This window comes from Chelonoidis abingdonii, chromosome 16 (assembly GCF_003597395.2).
Source record: "Chelonoidis abingdonii isolate Lonesome George chromosome 16, CheloAbing_2.0, whole genome shotgun sequence".
Taxonomy (NCBI): domain Eukaryota; kingdom Metazoa; phylum Chordata; order Testudines; family Testudinidae; genus Chelonoidis; species Chelonoidis abingdonii.
The window spans coordinates 7,176,142-7,202,395 of NC_133784.1; the positions used below are offsets into that span (position 1 = coordinate 7,176,142).

The 26,254-nt window shown below is 51.3% G+C and overlaps 1 protein-coding gene across 4 annotated transcripts in view; it reads right to left on the bottom strand.

Moving 5' to 3' along the window:
- Window positions 1–26,254, bottom strand: part of HPSE2 (heparanase 2 (inactive)) — a 327,209-nt gene that overhangs the window by 119,978 nt on the left and 180,977 nt on the right. For 3 of the 4 annotated variants that reach the window (XM_075073007.1, XM_075073010.1, XM_075073008.1), the window contains exons 4-5: window positions 13,707–13,880; window positions 10,770–10,941 (exon numbers count right to left, since the gene is read on the bottom strand). In XM_075073007.1, coding sequence (XP_074929108.1) covers window positions 10,770–10,941; window positions 13,707–13,880 — 346 coding nt within the window. The remainder of the gene's footprint in view (window positions 1–10,769; window positions 10,942–13,706; window positions 13,881–26,254) is intronic. The other variant, XM_075073009.1, reaches the window with a different exon arrangement.

Sequence of the window (26,254 nt, forward strand, 5' to 3'; positions counted from 1 at the left end):
TCAACTGCAGCAAGGGAGATTTAGGTTGGACATTAGGAAAAAGTTCCTAACTGTCAGGGTAGTTAAACACTGGAATAAATTGTGTAGGGAAATTGTGGAATCTCCATCTCTGTAGATATTTAAGAGTAGGTTAGATAAAAGTCTATCAGGGATGGTCTACACAGTATTTGGTCCTGCCATGAGGGCAGGGGACTGGACTCAATGACCTCTCAAGGTCCCTTCCAGTCCTAGAGTCTATGAATCTATGTGACAGCCTCAGGGTCATACAGATAGTATATATATTCTGCGGATGCGGCCCATATAATGCAGAGATAGCTGCACATGTAGCCCCCTGTGGTAAATAGGTTGAGAACCACTGGCCTACATTCTTTGCTCCTGGATGCATACATTTACATTTAACTATATTACAATGCCTATTGTGTGCTTGCACCCTACTCACTCTAAATCAGGGACCTGTCCTCTTCACTACTTATCACTTCCCCAATTTTCGCATTGTTTGCAAGCTTTATGTCACAGCCAGGACATGGGCAGCCAGACCCAGTAGTCAGAGCCAGAGTCCACAATGAAAAGACAGGAGTGAGCTGGGTCATGATACCAGGAGGTCAGAATCGCAAATCAGATGCCAGGGGTCGCACCGGGTCAGAATGCCAGGAAATGAAGCCAGGGGAGTAGGAAGCACAAGGCACACAGTCCAGAACAGGGTGGAGCCCAGTTGTTCAGACATCTTCCTGTTCCTGCTCCCTTTCCTGGCTTATGTAGGGCCAGCAGGCCAATCAGCTGCTCTGTGAAACCACCAATAGGACTTCAGGGGCAGAGCTTCAAATTGGGGCTGGGCTTCATGGGTCCCAGGGAAGCAAGGATCAGCAGACTGCCAGATGCAGGGTTAGTTGTCCTATAACTAACCCTATAAACCCTATAAACCCTGCAGTCCTATAAACCCTGCAGACCCAGGTTCAAGACCCTGGTGTCATAACATCACTACCTTCCCCTAGGGGTGCCCCCTGGGCAATGTAGGTCCAGGTTGCTGAGGGTTGGTTCTGTGGAAGGTCGAAACCAGGCAGGAGCATGAACATTTCCCTCTGGCTCCCAAGTGCATTCCTCTGGGCCATAATTTGCCTGTTTGATCTGTGTCAAGGACTTCACATCCAATATAGTCTCCTTGACCCTGTACCTGTACCAGTGCTGGTGGGGGGCTTTATGGGGAAATGTGTTCTCAGTGTGTGGCTTCAGAAGTGAGAGGGAACCACAAGGTGTCTCTAAGGGATTGAGGCAGCTGAAGCTTGAAGGTGACCGGGTTAATTTGTCACCAAATGCGGTATGGGCCAAGGAACTGATAGTTTAGTTCCTGGGAGGGACTGAACTGTAGCTGCATCCATGGAATTGTCCGCTCCTCCTGAATGGAATAGGGACTGTTGGAGAGAAATCTGTAAGGGGTCCCTGTGATGCACAATGGGATATGCACCAGCAAATGAGGAGCCTGTGGATGGGGCTCACGGTGCAGGCCAGTGAGGATGAGGGTATGGGGAACGTCTCTTCTCTCAAGGCCTAGGCTGGTTCCCCCAAACTCTTCAGTGTTTGCACTGGGCAGGCTGAGATGGCATGGCCAGTTTCACCACAATAGAAGCACACGGGGTGCTGGTGGCCCGGTTCCCTTTCTTCAGGTGTGAGTTGCTGGTGAACCAGACTGGCAAGTGTGGGTTCGGCAGGTGATACAGAAGCTGGGGTCATGGTATGTGGTAAGGGAGGCTGTAGGCAACCCCCTGTCTCCTCCCTTTGTTCTCACAGTTTATCATCTATGCGGATGGTAAGATCCACAAAAGCATCTAGGTCCACTGGTGTCTCTATGCAGGCCAGTTCATTGTTGATTTCTTCCCATAAGCCCCATCAGAACTGGTACAGCTGCGCTGCTTCTTTCCACTCTGTATCAGCTGTGAGGCAGCCGACGTGCCCCACATAGGCAGTCGCGGTGCCTGTCCCCCGCTGGGCTCTGGAGACGTGCTGCCCCGCAGGGGCCTATGCTGCTCTCTGGACTTTCCCTTTTCAGTACAGGATGTTGGGGACCGCCCTCTCCCGGTGTTCTTCCTCTGCTTCTTAGTAGGGACTGGGGACTGGGACCGGCATTGGAAGGCCAGTGCTGCTGTGCTCGGTGCAGAGTCTGATCTCGGCAACTCGGAGACCGGCACAAGGGCCGACTCCATGAGGAGCGCTCTTAGTCTTATATCCGGCTCCTATTTAGTTCTAGGCTTGACGCTCTTGCAGATGTGACACTTGTTTTCCCCAAACACTTCAGGCAGCTTTGATGAGGGTCGCTGATGGGCACAGGCTTTTTGCAAGACTTGAAGCCCGGGGACCGGGGCATGCGCCATCCCTGAGCTAAGTCCCTTGGGGGACTATCTCACTTATCTACAGTACTATTAGCTAACTATTAAGAGAACAAAAGGAAGAACTATTTACACAATGAACGATAGGAAGAACCACTGAGTAAGAGCACTTGCTGAAGTAGGGACGTTCCAGCACCATCACTGGTGGTAAGGAGGAACTGAGGGAGGCGGGAGCCGGAGGCACCCCTTATACAAGTGCATATGGGACTCCAGAGGGCGCCAGAGCTGGTCCTCTATGGATACCACGGAGGGAAAAACTTCTGGCATCAGTGCATGTGGCGAGCACACACATCTAACATGGGATGGACATAAGCAAACACTCGCAGAACTATTAGTACATAGGGGAAATTGTGACTTAACTGGTACCACAGAGACTTACTAGGATAAATTTGCTGACTGGAATATTGCTATAAAGAAGCATAACTTGTTCAGAAAGGTCAGAAAGGGGAAAAAGGGAAGAGGTGTTGCATTATATGTCAAGAATACACGCACTTGTTCTGAGAGCTGACCAGAGGGGAGAGACAGGCCAGCTGAGAGTCTCTGGGTAAAATTGAAAGGAGTGAAAAATAGGGATGATGTCATGGTAGTGGTCTGCTATAGACCAGCAAATCAGGAAGAAGAAGTGGGTGAAGAGCTAGAACAAACAACAGAAATGTCCAAAACACAAGACTTGGTAGCAATGGGGGACTCAAACTACCAAAACATCTGTTGGAAAAGTCATATGGCAAAACACAAAATTTACTATAAATTCTCGTAGAAAGGGCTAGATTGTAAGACAGAAAATATCATATTGCCTCTATATAAATCCATGGTACGCCCACATCTTGAATACTGTATGCAGATATGGTGGTCCTATCTCAAAAAAGATATATTGGAATTGGAAAAGGTTCAGAAAAGGGCAACAAAAATGATTAGGGGTATGGAACGGCTGCTGTATGATGAGAGATTAATAAGACTGGGACTTTTCAGGTTGGAAAAGAGACGACTAAGAAGTGGTTTTTATAGAGGTCTATAAAATCGTGACTGGTGTGGAGAAGTAGATAAGGAAGTGTTATTTATTCCTTCTCATAACACAAGAACTAGGGGTCACCAAATAGAATTAATGGGCAGCAGGTTTAAAACAAACGAAAGGAAGTATTTCTTCACCCAAACGCATGGTCAACCTGTGGAACTCCTTGCCAGAGGATGTTGTGAAGGCCAAGACTATAACAGGGTTCAAAAAAGAACTAGATCAGTTCATGCAGGTTAGGTCCATCAATGGCTATTAGCCAGGCTGGGCAGGGATGGTGTCCCTCGCCTCTGTTTGCCAGAAGCTGGGAATAGGCAACAGGGGATGGATCACTTGATGATCACCTGTTCTGTTCATTCCCTCTGGGGCACCTGGCATTGGCCACTGTTGGCAGATAGGACACTGGGCTAGATGGACCTTTGGCCTGACTCAGTCTGGCCACTGTTATGTTCTTACATCCTCGTGGCCAGCATGCTAGCCCAGGCCTCCTGCACCAGAGCTGAATCTCTCTGCTAGGCTGGCTGGCACTGTGCTCCTGGACTGCTATGGGGTAGATCCCCTGGCCTGTGGCTCAAGCCTGTGTTTGGGCCTGTTCCGCCTGAAGCACCACAGGCAGATCCCCTTAGCCCAGCACAAGCTGTCCTTCCAGCCGGGCAACTGGTCCAGAGCCAGTCATCTGTCCCCACGTAAACAGGGAACAGCACTCTCTGTGGGGTGCCACCCCCCTTCAATGAGACAGGAGCTGGCTGGAGGGATTTCCTGCCAACCCAGACTTAGAGGCATTCACTTATGCTCTGCACCTGCCCACCAATCAATGCACTGAGGAGTCTGCAGTCAGCATGCAGTCTGCTGTGGTCAGTTCAGCCTGTAACTTCAGAGTTCTCTGGCATCTGACACAGAGCTCTCACGTGGCAGCATACATGAGGAGTACTCTCCACCATCTCTGCGTAGATAGGAGACTGTCCCATCCTGGCAGACCACAACCTGGCCTCAGCTATTCGTCATCTCGCAGCTGGAATACAGCAGTGCAAATCCCTGGGCATGAAGCCTTCAGCACTCAGATTCATACGTTCCATGGGCAGAAAGGACGATTGTGATCATCTAGTCTGACCTCTTGTACAGCGCAGGCCAGAGAGTTGCCCCAAATAATTCCTAGAGTTGATCTTTTAGAAAAACATCCCATCTTGTTTGAAAAATGGCCAGTGGTGGAGACTTCCCCACAACCCTCAGTAAATTGTTCCAATGGTTAATTATTCTCACTATTTAAAACGTGCATCTTATTTCCAGTCTCAATGTTTCTAGCTTCAACTTCCAACCCTAATATCATGCTACACCCTCCTCTGCTGGACTGAAGAGTCTGTTAAATATCTATTCCCTGTGTAGGCAATTCTAGACTGTAATCAAGACACCCCTTAACATGGATTGAGCTCTTTGAGTCTGTCACTGTCAGGCAGGTTTTCTAAACCTTTAATCGTTGTTGTGGCTCTTCTCTGAACCATCTCCAATTTCTCAACATCCTTCTTGAATCGTGGGCACCAGAGCTGGACACAGGATTCCAGCAGCGGTCACACCAGTGCCAAATGCAGGGTTGCACTGGGAGCTCATGTTTAGCTGATTACCACGATGACCCCCAAATCTTTTGCAGAGTCACAGTCTCTCAGGACAGAGTCCCCTATTCTGTAAGCGTGGCCGACATTCTCTGCTCCTAGATGCACACATTTACATGTAGCCATATTGAAATGCATATTGTTTGCTTGCACCCAGTTTACCAAGCGATCCAGATCATTCTCAGTCAGTGACCTGTACTCTTCATTATTTACCCTTCCCTCAGTTTTTGGGTTATCTGCAAGTTATATCAGTGATAATTTTATGTTTCCTTCCACGTCACTGATAAACATGCTAAATAGCATAGGGCCAAGAACCAATTCCTGCAGGACCCCAATGAAAGGAAACACATGCTCGAAAATGATTCCCCATGGTGATGAGACTTTTAGCTGCATGGGTGGAGAGAAAAGGCCAGATCCTAGTTATGCAGGACGAATCTGTACATTATGTCATCACTATTACCTGTATTAACCAAACTTGTAATCTCATCAAAAAAGAGAGCAATTTAGTTTGACAGGATCTATTTTCTACAAACACATGTTGATTGATGTTAATTATATTTTCTTTAATTCTTTATTAATTGAGTCCTGTATCAGCTACTCAATTATCTTGTCCAGAGTAATGTCAGACTGACAGAGCTTTAATTACCCAGGACATCCAGACACAGAACAGAAATATTTATTGAACACTTCTTGTTTTTCTGCATTATTGTTGATAATTCTACAATTTCCATGCAGTACACTTAGGAAACACTCCAGTTACCACAGAACCCCACAGCACATCTCTTCAGCAACACGGGCTATTGCAAGCACATCACCCTGGCCTCTCTGCTCTCTCCACCGGCTACAATACATTCGAAGTGAAGTTAAAGGCCTCTGTCCTTATCTTCAAGATGCTCAATGGCCTGGCCCGGCCCATCTAAAAGTGTTTCAAGACTGTGGTAAACAACTTTACCCCTTGAGCACCATGGAATGTTCCCCCATAAGGGCAAAGCATGGCTGTGTAGGAGACAGAGCTTTCTCTGGGGCCTGTCCCACCGCAGCTAAGGGCCATCTCAGATTTCCCCACCTTCTGCTCCAAGTGCCAGGGGCACTGCTCCAACCTGTCTTCTCTAACATGCACAGAGCAGCATGGACTTTTAAAACAAAAACAAAAACTTCCCTCGCAAACCTGCCAAAGCAAACACTCCCCTGTGCACACAACTTTCCCGGCCGGGAAAGGATGAACAAGAGAACAAGCAGGGCCGGTGCAACCATTTAGGCGGTGCTGGGATTTGGGGGGGAGGCATTTTCTTTGGCAGTGACCGCGGCGGCCGCATCTTTGGCCGCCCTGGTCGCCTCTGGCATTTAGTTAAGCCGCCACAGCATGCTCGGGGAAGAGGCGGGGCAGGGGTGAGTTGTTTCACTTCTCCCGCTGCAATCAGCTTAGGTGCAGCAAGCCTGGGAGGCGGGAGAAATGAAGCAGCAGCGGCGTGCTCGGGGTGCTCATGCCTGTGCGCGGAGCAGGGGTCTGGGGTGAGGGGGTGCCTCAGGGCAGAGGGTGGGGGTGGGGAGCTGCTGCGGGGGGGTGGGCCTCAGGGCAGAGGGAGGAGCTGCCATGAAGGGGGGCACCTCAGGGCAGGGGCATGGGGGGGTGCAAGGTGGAAGTTTCGCCTAGGGCATGAAACATCCTTGCACCAGCCCGGCCCTGAGAACAAGCCACACAAGACCGATGTTAGCCACATCTCTTAATACATTACTTGAGAGTGGACTGAGGCTGGACTAAGCCTACGTAGGCTACAGCACAGCAAAGCAGAGCCCCAGGGAGATGGCAGCGGGAAGCAGGGCTAGCTCTTTCACAGCATGGCTGCCACATGTGGAGGGCAGGGGGGTTCCCGGTTCCATGAACTGATGGATGTCCCGACCTTGACACTAGCGTTCACTGTCTGCTTTGACCTTGCTAGTGTGCTGTGGTTCAGGCAGACGCCAGGAGCATTCAGAGGCCCATGTGACATCAGGGGGTGGGGCGCAGGAGCCAGAAGCACAGAAATATGTTTGGCTGCAGCAGAGGTACGCGTGCTTTATTATTAATGACCCAGAGTGACTCAGAAGAGTCCACACTCCTGCCAGCTTAGTGAGGCCTGACACTGACTCTTCAAGTGGCTGCCAGAACACTTGGGAATTCCAGAGTCCATGGATGCCTTTGTGCAGCACCGACAATGCAGCTCTATTGCCTGCTTCTTTCCCAGCATGAAGTGTGCATGGGCCACGCATTACTCATGTGCCAATGCCTGAGCTGCTATTAAAAGCTACATGAATTCCTTACAATCCCACAACCTTTTCCCAAGCAAAGAACTCTGCAGTTCTGGGATTCCTAGTCCTGTGAACACAGTAGGTAGCTAACATGTCTGTGGTCCAACAGCTCAGGCTCCATGAATGGGCTAATTAACACCTCATCAAACTGGACTGTTTGTTGTGCCTGCAGAAATTCCCTCTTGCACCTGTGCACTTCCAAGTCTCCATTGCTAGTCTCCTGCACAGCAGGCAACAGCCATTAAGCTAAAGAAGCAATGCCTCATCTCCCTGCAATCTGGTCTTCGTCATCTTCAATCGAGTGTCAGTTCTTGTCCCCTAATGTGAGCACCAGGCTCACTTGGCAGTTAACACTGACACTCCCCATGACACTGGCCAGGCATTTCACCTCTCACTTGGCTCCCTCACCCTTAACACGGGCAATGATCCTCCCAGGGCTGTGAGGAATAAACAGCTAGCTTGGAGTTGTGCAGAGCCTCAGTTTGTGTGTCAGCTTGGGCTCTTTGCTGGGCAAAGAATGCCTTTGGCGCGGCACCTTGTCCAGCACCACGAACATTGTCAGCACTCAGCAGCGCCGTAACAAGGGCGAGGCGAGCGAGGCACTTGCCTCGGGTGCGCAAAGTGGAGGGGTGCAGCTCTACTGCGATCAACAGCGCTTCGGTGTCACCTCCACCGTTGCCGCTTCTTCGGCAGCAATTCGGTCCCTGAGTCCCTGTCGGAGGGAAGGACCTGCCGCTGAATTGCTGCTGCCACTGCATTCATTCTTCGGTGGCAATCTGGCGACAGGTCCTTGAGTCCTTGTCGGAGGGAAGGACCTGCTGCTGAATTGCTGCCGCCACTGCATTCATTCTTCGGCAGCAATCTGGCGACAGGTCCCTGAGTCCCTGTCGGAGGGAAGGACCTGCCGCTGAATTGCTGCCGCCACTGCATTCATTCTTCTGCGGCAATTTGGGGGTGGATTCTTCCCTCCACAAGGGACTCAGAGACCTGCCACTGCAGAATGAATGAAGCGGCGGTGGCAATTCGGCGGCAGGTCCTTCCCTCCATCAGGGACTCAGGGACTGGCTGATGACAAGCTGCCGAAGAACCTGGAGCCAACCCTTGCCTCGGGTGCAAAAATTCCTTGTTAAGGCTCTGGCACTGAGAAGTTATAGCCAAAAATCAGAATCACAAAGCTCTCCATGAACCAGGGGCTGCTGGTTTCCTCCAGCCTGACCATGCCCCAGCATTGTGAGAACAGCCTAGCCTGAGTGTGAGGCAGATGTGACTGTCACCCCCCTTCTGCATCCCACCCTTTCCAGCAGCGTCACCAATGAAGTGTTCACTTGAGCTCCAAGACAAAGCCAGGAGCAGCAGCAATCTGCCCATCACCAATCCCCCTCCAGAATGGCCAGGACCAGTTAGCCATTTCTGGGCTCACTCATCCCAGGGCCACAGTAGGGGGGTGCCATGCTCAGTAATCATGGGGGGCCCTCGGTGCTAGAGACAGAGCCTCTCTTCATTAGGGTATGTCTACACTTGGAGTTGGGAGGGTGAGTCTCAGCTCAAGACACACTCCTCTTAACTCTAATCTAGCCAGTGTGCCAAGGTGGGGGAGTAGCCATCCCCAGCGTGTATCGGTCGGAGGCCATAGGGATGCACTCAGGGTGGCCAGTGCCTCTAGCCACAGTGGCATGAGCAGTGTACTCATGTCCAGCTGGTACGAGGATGCCTGCTCCAGCCTGGCCTCACCCCCAGCTCCAGTGCTGACACGGGGCCCGTCAGTGACAGTTCTGTAAATTGCCCTGGCTGTCCATGGCTCCAGCTGCTATGTCAGAACCTTGGAGTGGGGGTGGTGGAGACACACGGAGGCAGTGGAATCTCAAGGGGCTGCTTAAGGCAGCTCTCTGCCTCCTTTGTGCTGCTGGAACTGAGCTGAGGGTCTGGTCGGAGCTCTCTCCTTGGTGCAGCAGGGAGCACATGCGTGCGCTGTTTATTGTCTGTGCCAGATTATTCATGCAGCTGTTAACCAAGACTGGACCTAACTCCGCTCCCAGCGGAATCCACTAGCCACCTCCCCTTGCCCTAGGGTGACAGATGAGATGAAGAAAATATCAGGACACATGGGGGGGTGGGGGGAGTCTGCTGGTGGAGCAAAAAAACCCAACTGATCGGTCGGGATGGGGGACAACCGCCCAAATATCGGGATGGTCCCCAGGCCGCATACTACAGCTTTGGCTCATGGTCCTTCAGGGGACTGCTGCCACTGAACAATGGTCCTGTTCAGGACAATGCAAATTCCCTTTCCCAGGAGACTCCTGCATCTCCCATGTTTCTGTGGCTGTCCTGTGTCTCTTCAGCTGTTCCTGTCTATCACCGTCTTGCCTCCTCTTCTGCTATCCCCTTGTACTATTGCTGCTCCCTTCTCTCTGGTCTCCCTCGCTTTTAGCCCCGGCAGAACCTCACTGCCCACTTCCTCACACATAGGCAGATGTGAGACCACAGCACACACGCCCTCCAGCACCTCCCCTGGCTCCTGGACACCCCTCGGCAGCTCCCGGGAGTGCAAAGCTGAAATGCAGAGGATGGTTAAAGCCATCCAGCAATCACAGTGTTCTCTGATTCTGAGAGGTGCTGGCAGGACTTGGCTGTGTGGTGCCTTTCAACGGCACAGCCAGCCTGCCAGAGGAGCTTCTTCTCCCAAACCGAGGGGAGGGACCTTGCCCAACCCCGGCCCCTGCTTCAGACGTGGAAAGTAGGGATTTGGCCCTTCTCTGTAGCTCACGGAAATCATTTCAGTGGGTCAAGGTCATAGTCAACGCAAACAATTATTAGTAATAATGCTGACAATGGCTGTGGAGCACAGTCCCCAGCTCTGTACACTTCCCCTCTTCGCACAAGGCAAAGTCTGCAGCACACTGACAGCCCTGTGCCAGGCCCCTCCTCTCTGCGCTGATCCGAATGGCAGGATACTCCAAAGAGAGCAGGGAAGCAGCATCTCTCTGAAACATGCTTCTCCTGACGACGAGGCCGAGACGAGGCCCACTCCCTGCTTACTGCTCCTCCTCTGAGTATTACCACCATTATCATCATCTGTCCAGCTCTTGTGTGAGAAGGTTCCAGTCAGGATCAGGGCCCCTGGTTCTTGGTGCTGTTTAAACATATCCCTGGCTGAGGAGTTCAGACCCTAAACAGACAATGTGTGGCTGACAGTGTCACAGCAAACACTCAGAGTTAAGAATGGGTGTGTCTGTACTTGCCCAGTTCTGCTCCCAGTGGGTTCTGGCCACCGTGCCCCCACTGCAGATGTTCTCTCCCACACGGGGACCCTTGGCCTCCTTCGCGCCATTACCCAGGGTGGCAGTTGTGACAAATAGCAGTGCACCGAGCTCGCCCAGCCAGAGACTCAGTGCATCTGCAGGGGTGGGAGTTGAACTTATTTGGCCTCCATCAGCCTTGGTGAGGGGAGATTTGAGGACCCTGGATCTGACCCGCATCACTTACCCCTCCAGGAGAGCAATGACGTTCTTTCTGGGCCGTCCAATGCTGGGCCCATAGAGGTTGGTTCTGGCGTAGGTGCGGATAAGCTGCAGCAGACTCTTCAGCTGGATATAGTCCTTCCCCAGCTGACTGCCATTCATGGTGCGGCCAGTCAATGTCCGATAGTTGTTGGGCTCTGGGAAAATAAGCATCAAAAAGCCGGCTCAGCCCTTCTGGAGAAGGACATGCAGCTCATCACCCTGCCCAGAAAAGAGCCACAGCAAAGGACCTCCTGGCTGGCTATGCACAGAGGCTCTGTCTATATTGCAGCACCTATGCTGGCAGAGCCCACTAGTGTAGACACAGGCAAGGTCTCTACTGAAAAGACCCCAGTGCTATAGCCACAGCTCTGCAGTGCTTTAGTGCAGACACTTCCCACAGTACCGGACAGGGGCTCCAGTCCGCGCAGGTAACCCACCTCCCTGAGAGACAGAATTCTGTTGACCTAGCGCAGTCTACACTGGGGCTTAGCTTGGCTTAATAACATCTCTTGGGGGGTGGGATGGGGTGGGTTTTTTCACAGCCCCGAGAGAAGCTCCACTGATACCACTTTTCAGTGCAGACCCGCCCACAGCCTACGCTGGCAGAAGGAGATTTTCTGTGCTGGAGGAACACCACCGCCCAAATGGCATTAGTTATACCCAAGGCTACACTTAATATGAGGTCGACCCAGCAGGAGTGTGAAATAGCCACTCTCCTGAGCAGTGCAGCAAAGCTGACCTAACCACCATACAGACAGCATGAGGGCAACATCACCCTCGCTACCAGCCCTCAGCAAGGCGGATTCACTCCAGCAATGGGACCCCTCCCCTCACGCTAGTGAGTGGCTACGCTGAAATGGTTTAAGTCAGCGGTTCTCAACCAGGGTGCGCATACCCCTGGGGTACACAGAGGTCTTCCTGGGGGTACATCAACTCAGCTAGAGATTTGCCTAGTTTTACAGCAGGTTACATAAAAAGCATGAGGGGGGTCAGTACGAACTAAAGTTTCATACAGCCCGTGACTTGTTCATGCTGCTCCATATACTAGACACTGAAAGGCAGGTACAGTATTTATATTCCAGTGGATTTATTTGAAGATTATGTGGTAAAAAGGAGACAGTCAGCCATTGTGCAGTACTAGTGTGCTGGGATACGTCTGTATTTTTGTGTCTGATTTTGGAAACAAGTCGTTTTTAAGTGAGGTGAAACTTGGAGGTACACAAATCAGCCTCCTAAAGGGGTACAGTACAGTAACTCCTCACTTAACATCCTAGTTACGTTCTTGAAAAATGCAGCTTTAAGTGAAATGATGTTACGCGAATTCAATTTTCCCATAAGAATTAATGTAAATGGAGGGTGTGGAGGGTTAGACCCTAGGGAATTTTTTTTCAACAGACAAAAGACATTATATACATATACAATATAAGTTTTCAATAATTGTAAAGAAACAATTGAATACTGTACTTATCACTGATGATTGTGAAGCTTGGTTGAGGCAGGGGTGTAGCGGGGTGGGGGTGTGGGGGCTTGCCCCACTCCGCCCATCCAGCATTCCAGCTAGGGAGCAGGCAAGCCCTCACACCCTGACCCCACTCCCCAACAGGAGTGCTGGACAGCCAGAACAGGAGGAGCCCAACAAGGTTATAAGGGAACACTGCAGGACTTTAAAGGAGTATGTTCTCCAATAGATTAGCAACCTCATAACAAAACATTCACTGGGACCACGTTACGTGAGGAGCTCCTATAGTCTGCTTTAAGTGTGGACGTAGACTGTGTCAACAGAAGCAATCTTGTATCAGCACAGCTGCTTCTACACCAGGGGTTCTGTCAGAACAGCTATCTTAGACTCATAGACTTTAGGGTCAGAAGAGACCATTATGATTCTCTACTCTCACCTGCACAAAGCAGACCATAGAATCTCACCCACCCACTCCTGTATCAAACCTGTGTCTGAGACATTGAAATCCTCAAATCATGGGTTAAAGACCTCAAGGTGCAGAGAATCCTCCAGCAAGTGACCTGTGCCCCACGCTGCAGAGGAAGGCGAAAACCCTCCAGGGCCTCTGTCAATCTGCCCTGGAGGAAAATTCCTTCCCAACCCCAAATATGCCGATCAGCTAAACCCTGAGCATGTGGGCAAGGCTCACCAGCCAGACACCCCCTGACTGACACAGCTAGATTAGTGTAAGTTTTAAATGTAGAGTAGGCAGAGAGGCAGGAGGGATATAGGAATGAATGGGTGCTGTGAGCTCCCTTCACTGACCTTCACCAGCCTGGGGTTCAATCGCAGGTTTTCCTAAACTGGGAGAAGGTGGAGAGGAGGCCTTACTACCCCTTTCCACCCCCGGTAATCCTGGGGCCAGCTGAGGGCTAATGGGCAGAGGTGCTGGGACTAGGGGTGCTGGGGGTGCTGCAGCACCCCTGGCTTGAAGTGGTTTCCATTGTATAGGGATTTCCAGTTTGGTTCAATGGCTCACAGACCCCCCCACTGTCCGCATTGTTCCAGCCACCCTGCTAACGAGGGACCTCCAGAGTCCCTTCCCCATTGCCACGCTCCTTCCTTTGCAGTGTCTCCTGTAGCTGGTTATTGCCCCGCTGGCCCACACAGTGGCTTGACTGCACATCTGTGGCACGCCCCGTTGTGCCCGGCAGTGAGCTGGGTGGAAGGGTTTCTGTGTGTGAAATACCAGCAGACGGGAGCCCTCACATAGATGTTACAGAGATGTCCTTCTGAAACTAGCTGGGACTCCCACAGTGCACACTTCCTCCCTGCAGGCTCCCTACAGTCCCTGCTGAATGGCTAAGGCAAAGCTTGCTGGGATCTGCAAGTGTTCGGTCTGAAGGGGGAACTGACCCTTCCTTTGCTGCCGCACTTAGCGCCACGCTGTGGGAGCTGTGGGTGAGCTGGCCGGTCACTCACCGTTGCCCAGCTCCCAGGAGATGTTGTATTTCTTGCTGGCACTGTACTTCAGCAGGCTGAGCGCATTGGAGCTGTTCCAGGAGTTATCTGGATTTCGGCGCAGGGCATTCAGCGCAAAGATCAGGTGGAGGCCAGAGCAGTCGGCGAAGTTATAGAGTTTGTCTAGAGACCTGGCTGGGAAGAAACGAAAACCAGCTTGTAACTCAAATGAAAGAAAAGTACCAGGCATTCCAGAGCGGTTCAACAGAGCCTCTGCTCCCGCCTGTCAGAGCTCTGCCTCCAATGTCAAACGCTGACCTGTGGCACCTTGTAGTGAGGTGAAGTGGCCTCCCACTGAGCCTCCCACGCTCCCATCCCAGGTGGGCGGAGCCAGGCCATGCCTGCCCCTCCCACTGGAAGTTAAGAGGTGGACAGGAAGTGTAAAGGGCGGGTCTTGGAGCTCAGTTGGGCTGCAGAGTGGGAGGAATCACCAGGAACCCACTACACACCTACAACCAGGTAAATGCATGTGACCTTTAAACTGAGGTATCATGCCAAGGCTGGGCAAAACTCCTCCTAGACCCTGCAGTCTGGGCACTCTCCACAATTGCATTGTGTGAAGGACCGTGCCTGGGGAGCCACTGCACCTATGCCACCAGAGAGGTGGCTTCAAAGGTGGCCATTGTTGGCCAGGATGCTGCAGCCTTTCCTCTGTGATGTAGCTCCCCACACGTTGCCCAGCTGGGGTTGTACCCAGGCTGGGCTCCTGCACCACACTCCACTGGGGCTGCCTTGGAAAGCAGCAGAAGACTTCAGCGGGCACAAAATGCAGCAGGTCCCCGCCCAAGTTGAAAGGCACGGTTCCAGTCTTTCAAACACCACCTCAGAGACGGCACTAGGCGGATGTAGACTAAGCAACTGTTTAGGGCCCCACGCAGCTCAAGGCAAACCCATTAATTATTAGTATGTGTTGTGGGGGTGCAGAATATTCCTGCTAGGGCCCCGAATGGGCTAGGCCTGGCACTGCCCCAAATGCTCTGCCACCTGGCTGCCTGGGGGATGGCTGGGCACGTGTGTTTTGGTTTTAACACTAACGTTCTCTGTGGTTCTAACGTCTGAGTTCAGGCTTCTGAAGTACTGTGCTCCAGCAAGGAGTAAGGCGCAGAGAATCCTGTTGCAGCAGCGACCTTAACTCCCCTAGCCAAGTTAGTAAGAGAATCCTGCATACAGCTACTTCCATCTCCCTCAACTCTCCCGCCCCACCCCACTCACAAGCACACACCATCCCATAAACAACAAGTAAACACATGCCCCCAAAGGCTTGCCAGGCATTTTCCCCTCTGCCCCTGGGGAGGAGAGGGTTCGTGAGAGGAGTTTTATTTCCCAGTTTGGGTAGTTTTGATTTGGAGGTTATTTTTCCTTAGAAGCTTTAATAGTTTTCGGAGGTTCTTTTATCAGATTAGATTTGTGATCTCCAGGGTAGGGGGGAGGTTCGGAAGGCGTGCTGTTCTGTAGCTGACAGGCTTGTAGAGTAACTGTTTTGTGTTAGGCAAGGAAAAGCTACACGTGTGTGTGTTTGCACAGAGGATGGTCATGGTGAGAGGATGGGGGCCAGCTGAAATATAGAGGGAGATGGGGAATAGGCCCGATGTCCCAGTGAAGCCCTCTGCCTATGCTCTGGAAGGGTGGAGGGCCCCTACCTGGAAATAACTCCCCAGTGCTGAACTCTGTGGTTGATGCTTCCCTGCCCTGAACAGCAAGGTCTCCAAGGAGCAGCCTCAGCAGCTCAGACCGCAGCTCCGGTCTGGCACCATCTGTGTCTATGTCCCGTGTGCTGCTCCTCCACCTAGGGACAGAACGGGACCCGGAGGCAGCACAGACCAGAGCTGTGAGCCTGCTCCTTCCTCTGCTGGTGGGCCCACTGTGGTTCTTCTTTGTCTTCCAACCCTGGGATCTCTCTGATTACACTCACTGGCATCTTCATTGCCAGGCAGGGTCTGCAAACTGTCTGTGGCATTAACTCATACAGCCTGACCAGGGCTGACCGGGAACGCTGTTGTTCATTCTTCAGGTCTGGTATGTTGTTCTCTTCGACAATGTTCGAACAGCGTGTTTCTTTGCGGGTGTGAATTTTCATGGCAGTGTTTGACAAACATGTTTGGAAAAAGGGAGATACCCTGCCTGAAATTTGTTTCCAGCCTGTAGTTTAGTGACATAACTTCCAGCACATGGGTACTGCAGGAACATCAGGCATGCTGACAGCTATCACTCCTGGTGCCTTTTCCCCAAAATATTCATGTCCAAACCAATTTAGAAGACCACAAAGACCACTGAAAAGAAAATCCTGGTGTAACCTTCATTTTGGAACCATGATCGTCCTCTTCATAATAAAACAAACATCGCTGGAAGAGACATGATGAAGCATATCCATGATATGAGGGACGCCACACCCAGAAGCACAGTACTGGGAGCAGGGCTTAATTTGTAATTAAAGAGGTGCTGGGGCTCAAGCAATTTTATTTTTTACTTTCACAACTGATGTGCCAGGGCAGAGGTGCCGGGGCTCTGAACTGCCAAGCTCAGAGGTGTCAGGGCTCAGCCCTGGCCAGGATGAAGCACTGGCTAGGGGTGCTGAAATAAGGTCTGCACCTCCAGCAATACTGTGCTCCCAAAGACTGTGTTATGGGTCTATTGGGTGACACAGCCCTCCCGTGCTGCTTTGGGAGAGGAAGGAGATCTGCTCTCCTAATCTAAAACCTGAGACTCCTCACACCAGAGGGTGCTAGCAGCCCCCGCTCCGGGCTCACTCAGCACAGAGCCTGCTCACAGAGGGCTTAGGGATTTTCTGTGTCTAGTGCCTTGAATCTGATACCCTTCTCAGAGTAGCTTCTAAGTGATGGTTAGTGCAAGATGGATTGTCTCAGAGCAGCTTCTTCCTTCAGCCCCTCCTTCACCATTTCTGCACAGAGACCTCCGCTTTCTCAGGAGCCCTACACCTACTAAATCTGACACAGACAACCATAAATCTGAAACACTGAAAAACATCCTGCAAGCGGGGCCTGCTGTCCCATTCAGCACAGAGCAGGATGGGGGCAGGGAACTGGAGAAAACAGCCTCAACCACAGAGGAGAAGAGGTCAGCAGATGCTAAATAGACACAGGCTGCAGCATGTTTGTTCTGTGGAAATCTTTACGGAGCAAACTGCTTCCTCAGTTCCCTGGGGTGAAGTTACCATCCTCCTCAGGTCTCAAGCAGTGCTCATCATTCGTGGGCGCATTGCAAGCACCGCAGTTTTGGTGCATGTGAAAGTTGCAAACTGGGCAGAGGATAAGCGAGCACCTGAGCACCTGCCTTAGCCCCATGCCTTTTGCCGTGTGCGTGTTGTTAGTGTGTTAGCAGTATCCAAGTGTGGCTATGAAATACGTTGACGGAAGTCCTGGGAAGTTTTTCCCAGCTAATTACATCCTTATCCTCTCCACACTCTATGGTTTCTAGGGTGAGGTGTAGGGCTGGGGGGAGACACACTACAAGTTTTAAGTGGAATCAGGTGTTGCTATCCCTGCAGGGAAGTCTGGAAAATGTCAGAGCCCTTCAAGTAACAGGTACTGGCAGACAAACATGGAGCACTTCCCACAGAGCTTAGCCTCCTCGCCAGCACTCCAGCGCTCACTCACATTTTCCTCTTTTGTCTGTTTTAATTGGGCCATTTACTGGTTTCTTTCTCTTTAGAAAGTTATCAGCTAAGCGCCAGGATTTGATGCAGGCTGGTCTGTGAATGTGCAGGGAACAGGAGTGACCACTTCCTCTCGCCTCCCCCACAGTCTGACAGAAAGTATATCATCTCTAAAAAGCCCTCGGATGCCAAGGCGCGCAGGGTAAGGAAACGCGAGGCTTGGAGAACAGCCCCAGGCCTTCCCCCCACCCCGCAACATACACTCAGAACCGCAGAGTAAAAGGAACATTAAAGAGGAAGGCACCAGGAGGGAGTCACATGTGCACTTAAGACGCAGAGAGCAGGAACATTTGTGCAGGAGCCGGAGGGATGGCTGGGGAGCTGGGAAGCATGTTCAGGGGTCAGAAGATCCCACCTGTGAATGCACAGGCACCAGGAGAATTAATGTAACCATGGAGATCACTATTGTGTTTCCTGGGTATGCAATGAGTGAGGGAAAGCAGACTGAAGGTGCACTGAGAAGCCCGAGGACTCCAGCATACAGCCCACTGCTCTGCTGCCTCCACACTGGACTCTTGTTCCTGCACTAGTGATGTAATGCTACACCCCCAGCTAGGCTAAAGCAGCTGTCACGGAGTCCCCAGGCGATGCTCTGGAACTGCTCCCCACAAAGCCAGTCAGGACTTTGGGGAGCCTCCTCTCCCTTGGAGCAGACTTGTTCAGGGCAAGAAGCTCACACGTCTTCACCTCCTGGGTCTCTCCTTGGAGCATTCAGCATCCTCTGGCCCTCCGTGTGCTTCCCACAGTGAGCCTGCCCCAACGGGGTCCTGGGGAAGCCACAGGGTCCTGCACCCCCACTTTGCAGTCAAACGTGACTCTCAGTCAGCCAGTAAAACAGAGGTTTATTCGATGACAAGAACAGGGTCTAAAACAGAGCTTGTAGGTATTGCGAACCAGACCCCTCGGCTGGGTCCATTCTGGGGGCAGTGAGCAAGACCCCCATGTCTGCCCTCAGGCAGCTCCAGCCCCTCCTCTCTGCTCAGCCCCTTTCCTGGGCCAGGAGGTCACCTGACCTTTTTGTCTCCAACACCTTCAGTTGGCACCTTTGCAGAGGGGGGCCCAGGCCATCATTTGCTAGGAGACAGAGTGCCAGGCATTTAGGTGCACTGGCCCTTTGCTTTGCAGCTATCACACACCCTTATTCCACCACCTAGATACTTAAGAATTGCCTAGGGGACACTGAGGCACCAACACAGTATTCAGAGAGAACATTAAGAAAATTCCCAGTTCGTCACAGCAGCCAATGGAGAAATGCTAAAACTCCGGCTTCATTAATTACCAGCACGCTGCACCCATTGCGCTGAAGGCGCTGCATGTGCTGGGAAGAGCGAATTCTTCGGCTGCCAGAATGGGTCAGTTGTATTGGAAATAGACACAATCCATTTCCTAGTATTTGGAAGATGCTTTGAGTTAAGTACTATCAGATTACTAGAAACTGGTCCCTTGAGCAAGGGATGGGATTTTATAATCTAGTACTTTTTTATTTTGATCCCACCTCCTGGTTCTGCCCTCCCCGCTTCAAGTCCCCATTCCCATATGCAGAGCTGCATGCCACCCAGCCTCCTACCTCCAGATGTATGCCCATCAGTTCACTGACCCCCTCAGCCTCCTGCAGCTCCCTCCCTCCACCTCTGCCTGGAGCCTCTTGTGGGTCAATTTATATTTATAAACTTTTTAAAACAATGTAAAGCTCTGATCAGTAGAGGTGTGAAAAGCAGCTGTGTACCAGCTGCTCATAAGAACAGGTCACACGTACCTCTAGACAGCACATTCCTCTATCCTAGCATATGTCTACATGTCACACACTGCAGTTACTGAACAGGCTTCAGTGCAGGCACACGACAGCACTGGGAGAAGCGCTCCTATCACCATTAGGTCGAGAAGGATCCTTCTGTCGAGCTAGCACTGTCTCCATAGGGGTTAGGCCAGCATGGCTGTGTCTCTCTGTCTCTCACACCCCTGAGACGGAGATACGCTGGCGTAAGTTTTCAGTGTAGACCAGCCCCTGGTGAATCCTCAGGCAGCAAAAAGGGCTGTTACTTAGATGGGGAAACTGAGGTTTCCTTCCCAAATATGTATTTGTTACGAATGAAGCTATACAATTTTGAAAATGTTTACATTCACAAAACTCCAGCTGAGCATTCTATAGCAATGGAGATTTTTATGGCGATAAAATGCCTTCCAGGCTGGCTCAAGAGTGTGACAGACACAATGGCGATAAAAGAGCACCCAAGCTGGCTATCAAATAATTGTGCCCTGCTACTTCTCAGTGTTTCCATCAGATTTTAAAGAAAACACTGGGCAATATTTTTCTGATTTCCTCCTCTGAGACTGACGTACAAAGAATATGAGGAGGGGGAATTGAGTCTAGGCCCCTGGCGATTAGCCAGCTGAATGCCCAGCTATCCACTGTGCCAACTTGTGAACGCGAGCTCTGCTTGTTAATTTATTTCCTCCAAGTTGATACTCTGCAGCTGCAGGAGTTCATTCTGGAAGATCATAGATGGAGTATCTGCCCGCAAACTGCCACTGTCTTCCCAGCATTGCAGCAGGAAAGACAGCCATGACTGCAGCCCAGCTAGCTTCCTGCCTGAGCCTCTTGGCCACGTTGGATGCTGCATTGTCCCCGATCATTACCTTTCTACAAGGTCCGACGCCAGCCCTGCACAGCATGGAGAAGCAAGCAACTAGCAAACAGGGCAAACCAAGATGGAGCCCCAAGTCCTTTCTTCCCTAGACATTAGAAATGGAAGAGACCGAGGCCTGGTCTACACTACAAACTTAGGTCGACCCAAGTCACGTTCCGTCACTCTGATAATGTACGGGTTTGCACTACCGAGTCCCGGCTGCTGACCTAAGTGGCCTGTAAAGTTGACTTCTGTACTCCACCTCCACGGGAGGTGCAGCACTTGATTCGATACCCACAGGTCACATTGGAATAGTGTAGACACTGGGTTGTGTAATTCGAATGAATTGACCTCCAGGAGAAGTCCCACTGTGCTCTGCTGTGATCACTCTGGAGAGCACTTTCAACTCCACTGTACGTCAGCCAGGTGCAAGGGAAACTCCCCTGCTACAGCCCCAGGAACTTTTGAATTTTCATTTCCTGTTTGATTGGCATGGAGAGCTGGCCAGCACAGCTGATCATGGAGACTCAAGGCCTCACGCGCTCCAGCCTGGAGTGCACAAGAGGTGGTGGATCTTACTCCTCTATGGGGTGAAGTGTCTGTGCAGGCAGAGCTCCGATCCAGCAGAAGAAACGCTGACATCTGTGCCAAGATTGTGCAGGGCACAGGGCAGAAGGTTTACACCAGGGACACGCAGCAGTGCCATGTGAAAATAGAGGAGCTTCGGCAAGTGTACCAGAAGACAAGAGAGGTGAATAGTCACTCTGGCTCTGCCTCACAGACATGCCGACTTAATGAGGAGCTGCATGCGATTCTCGGCAGCAAGCCCACCACTACCTGAAAATGCTCCATGGATACCTCCCAGGAGCCTTGGGTGATCTCGAGCAACAACAAGGAAGACATAGTTGACATGGAAGAGGAGATGGAGAATGTGAGGTGGGCAAGCGGAGGATCCATTTTCCCCAACAGCCAAGAACTGTTTTTAACCCTGGAGTCCATCCCGTCACAGGACCACTTGGTGGCGGAGCGTGATGCCGGGGAAGGCATCTCTGGTAAGTATACATTTCCCATCAAACCACAGGGGCTACATGCAGTGTTCCCTCTAATTTTTTATGTCCATGTGTGGAATGAATTTTGTTATGTGCACCAAGATTGAGGTGATGTGTGACATCACCTTCATTGTGGTGCATATAACAAAATTCATGTGGTGGAGGTTGGGCCGAGGGGTTCAGAGTGTGGGAGGGGGCTCAGGGCTGAGGCAGAGGGTTGGGGTGTGAGGGGTTGAGGGCTCCAGCTGGAGGTGCAGGCTTTGGGGTAAGCCCAGGGATGAGGGGTTTGGGGTGCAGAAGGGGGATCAAGGTTGGGGCAGAGGGTTGGGTGTAGGGGGTAAATGCTCGAGCTAGGGGTGCAGGCTCTGGGGTAGGGCTGGAGATGAGAGGTTTGGGGTGTGGGAGGGGGCCCAGGGCTGGGGCATGGGGGGTAGGTTCTGGGGTGGGGCTGGGGATGAGGGTTTGGGGGGCAGGCTCCCCTGGGGCTGTGGTGGGGAGAGAGGACTCCCCACACTGCTCTCTCAGCGCAGCAGCTCGGGGTCGGTGGAGAGGCACCTCTTCCTGGCCACAGCAGCTCCAGTAGGGCTGGACTTGGCTGGGCCGGGCCAGGCGAGGGGCTCCTCTCCCCTTGCTGCAGCGAATCCAGGGCAGGTCTGAGGTGGGCTGGTGGGGAAGGGTGCCTCTCCCTGTTGCGGCAGGTCCGTGCATCTCTCCTCACTGCAGCCATAAGACCCTGCGTGGGGCTTAATAGACAGCTGCATGGCCACGCAGCTTAGAGGGATCTACGGTCTCATGCTATTATTTTTTATGTTTAATCTGAACAAAAAAGTAAGTGTAGTGGGTATCGGTGGCCACTCAGCTACGCAGAGGGTGCTCTCTGAAACAGATTGTTTATGTGCACGGGGATGGCCCGGGAATCCTCCATGGAGATCTCTAGGAAGCTTTCATGGAGGTACTCTGCAATCCTTTGCAGGTGGTTTCTGGGAAGGACTGCCTTATTTCATCCACCACAGTAGGATATTTTGCTGCGCCACTCCTGTATTAACTCTGCTGGCATCATTGCGGCACTCAGCATTGCAGCGTAAGGACCAGGTCTGTACCCAGACGCTTGCAGCATCTGCTCCCTTGCTGCCTCTGTTACCCTCAGAAGGGTGATATCGCATAGGGTCACCTAGGGGAAACTGAGGAAGTTTTCAATGCTAGCCCTTAAACCGCAAACAATTCAACAAGTAATCTGCCCTGTTTGGTGAAATCTGGGTCACACAACCACACTTTCCCAAAGATAGAATCATAGAACTGGAAGGAACCTCGAGAGGTCGTCTAGTCCAGTCCCCTGCACTCAAGGCAGGACTAAGTATTATCTAGACCATCCCTGACAGGGGTTTGTCCAACCTACTCTTAAAAATCCCCAGTGATGGAGATTCCACAACCTCCCTGGGCAATATATTCCAGTGCTTAACCACCCTGACAGTTACGAAGTTTTTCCCAATGTCCAACCTAAACCTTCCTTGCTGCAATTTAAGCCCACTGCTTCTTGTCCTGTCCTCAGAGGTTAACAAGAACAATTTTTCTCCCTCCTCCATGTAACAACCTTTTATGTACTTGAAAACTGTTATCATGTCCCCCCTAGTCTTCTCTTCTCCAGACTAAACAAACCCAATTCTTTCAATCTTCCCTCATAGCTCATGTTTTCTAGACCATTAATCATTTTTGTTGCTCTTCTCTGGACTTTCTCAAATTTGTCCACATCTTTCCTGAAATGTGACACCCAGAACTGGACATAATACTCCAGTTGAGGCCTAAACAGCGAGGAGTAGAGAGGAAGAATGACTTCTCGTGTCTTACTTACAACACACCTGCTAATACAGCCCAGAATGATGTTCAATTTTTTTGCAACAGTGTTACACTGTTGACTCATATTTAGCTCGTGGTCCACTATGACCCCCAGATCCCTTTCCCAGGACTCCTTCCTAGGCAGTCATTGCCCATTTCGTATGTGAGCAACAGATTGTTCCTTCCTGATTGGAGCACTTTGCACTTGTCCTTATTGAATTTCATTCTATTTATTTCAGACCATTTCTCCAGTTTGTCCAGTGGTTGTGGTTGGAAGGGATCACTGTGTATTGCAAACAGCATTGAAAAAAGGGGAGGGGATTTCCTGTTTGTCTCCCTTTCCCCCAACCCAGTGCCGCTTTTGTAAAAAACAAACTATTTGGGGGGCTTTACACTGGTGCCTGTCCTCAAGCACCATTCAGGTTGCTAGGGGACGGGGGGCTTTTCTCAAGTTCCAAACTGTGATCCCAAGGATGTCTTCACAAAAGCAGCAGCAGATGCCCATGTCTCTCTCTCGCCCATGTCTCGTGGCCTGACTCACCATTCTCCTCAAGTGTTTGCCCTAAGCAAACAGCCCTATGTGCTACTTATGTAACCCACGCACCTCCTGGGTGTGGTGTCTGTCCCATCGAATGGCACCCGGACCACTTAGAAAGAGAGATTATGAGCCTGCTCTACAGCCTTAGCTAACAGCTGTTGGCTTTTAGCTCATGTAGTAGAGGCTTGTGCATTTAGCTCCAGAGGTCCCAGATTCGATTCCGCCCACCGACGACCGGGGTCTGTCGGTGTTACACTTAGAACCGTCAAGTCCATGCTGACTCATCTCCCATGACATCAGTGTCCAAGCATCCCATGCCCATAGGATTTACAGCAGTTCTCGCCATCTTTCTTTGCTGTGAAGGTCCTGATCCTGCGAACGCTAACACGCCTCCAATGTTACACAAGTGTACAGACATTTGCAGCATCGGAGCCTACGGCTCTATGACCTCTCCTTGCAAAAGCTGAGAGCCAGCACTCCCTCCTCACCCTCCCTGAGCTACTGGCTGCTTTCAGCACCATGGACCACACTCCTCTTCTCTTCAAGAGCTAAGCCTCCCTTGGCTTCCTGCCTCTGTCTTCTCCTCATTCTCCTTTACCTCTCCAGTAGCAGCTTCAACGTGTTCTTCAGATGCTCTAGTCGTCAGGATGCTAGTCTAAAACCTGAGACACTTGGGCTAAATTCCCTGCTCCGCCTCAGACTTCTTGTGCCCCATTTCCCCAGTTCTCGCCCTGACCTGCCTCCCAGGGGTGTTAGGAGAATAAATACATTAAACATTGTGAGGTGCTCAGAGACTACACTGATGGGGACCATATAAGTACTGAAGAGAGATAGGATACTCCTCACCTCCCCACCCCTCATCAGCTCTCACTGGGGATCCCACACGGCTGTGTCCTTGGTCCTCTTCTCTTCCCCATCGCCACCTTGTCTGTGGGTAATTTCATCTGCAAACACACATTAAATTATCAACTCCAGGCAGAGGATGCAAAGATCCATCTCTCTACTCCAGACCTGTCTGCTCCTGTCCAAACCAGAATCTCGGCCTGTCTCTCTGGGGGTCTAGCTGTCACTTCAAGTTCAACATGGCTAAAACAAAGCTCTTGCTCTCCCTCCCCAACAAACCCTTCCTGCCATCCCCTATCTCGATCACTGTGGACAACCCAACTGTGGCCCATAGCCTGGGTGTCATTTTCGACTCAGACCCCTCTCTAGATCCTGACATCCACATCCTGCATAATTCTAGAATCTGGCCTTTTTCCTCCGCCCATGCAGCTAAAACTCTCATCCAGGCTCTACTCATCTTGGGGAATCATCACCAAGTGGGGTCCTGCCAGGATCGGTTCTTGGTCCTATGCGATTTAACATTTGTATCAATGACCTGGGAGAAAACATAAAATCGTCACCAATAAAGTTTGCAGATAACATAAAAATTGGGGAAGTGGTAAAGTATGAAGAGAACAGGTCACTGTACAGAGTGATCTGGATTGCTTGGTAAACTGGGCACAAACAAATGTATGAGTGAGTACAGCTAACTGTAATTGCATACATCTAGGAAGAAAGAACATAGGGACTCTATCCTGAGAAGCAATGACCCTGAAAGGATTTGATGGGTCCTGGTGGATATTCATCTGAACATGAGCTCCCAGTGCGACGCTGTGGCCAAACAAGCTAATGCCATCCTGAGATGCATAAACAGGAAGTCTCAAGTAGGAGTAGAGAGGTTAGTTTACTCCTGTACTTGGCACTGATGCGACCGCTTCTGGAATCCTGTGTCCACTTCTCATCACCTCAGTTCAAGAATGATGTTTATAAATTGGAGAGGGTTCAGAGAAGAGCCACAAGCATGATTAAAGGATTAGAAAAGCTGCCTTTATTATAGTGATGGACTCAAGGAGCTCAGTCTGTTTAGCTTCACAAATAGAAGGTTAAGGAGTGACTTGATTAAAGTCTACAAGTACCTACCTGGAGAACATACATTTAATAATGCGCTCTCCAGCCTAGCAGAGGAAGGTCTAAGACAATCCAATGGCTGGCAGTTGAAGCTAGACAAATTCACCCGGGAACTATGGGGTGAATTTTTAACACCGACAGTCCCTAACCACTGGAACAGTTTATCAAGAGTCGTGCTGGATTCAATTTTTGAATCAAGATTGGATTTTTAAAGAAAAAGCTCTGCTCTAGGAATTATTTTAGGGAGGTTCTGTCGCTTGTGTTACACAGGGGGTCGGGCTAGATGATCACAATGGTCCCTTCCAGCCTTGGAATCTATCGCTCTCCTGTCTCGATTCCTGCAGCAGCTCTCTCTCTGGCCTCAACAAATGCAATCTTGGTGCACTCACATCAGGGGTGGCGCTTACATTTAGGCGACCTAGGCGGTTGCCTAGGGCGCCAGGATTTGGGAGGGCGGCAGACTGCTCTGGTGAACCTTCCGCAGGCGTGCCTGCACATGGTCCACTAGTCCCGCGGCTCTGGTGGAGCGTCCGCAAGGACGCCTGTGACAGGTCCACCAGAGTCACGGGACCAGTGGACCGTCCGCAGGGACGCCTGCGGCAGGTCTACTGGAGCTGCTGAACCAATGGACCGTCCGCAGGAACGCCTGCGGGAGGTCCACTGGAGCTGCCGAACCAGTGGACCGTCCGCAGGAACGCCTGCGGGAGGTCCATCGGAGCCGCAGGACCGGCAAGCCGGCCCTGCACCTAGGGCGCCAAAAACCCTTGTGCTGCTCCTGACTCACATCCATTCATAATGCTGCTGTCACGATCATTTTCCTGGCTCATGTCACCCCTCTC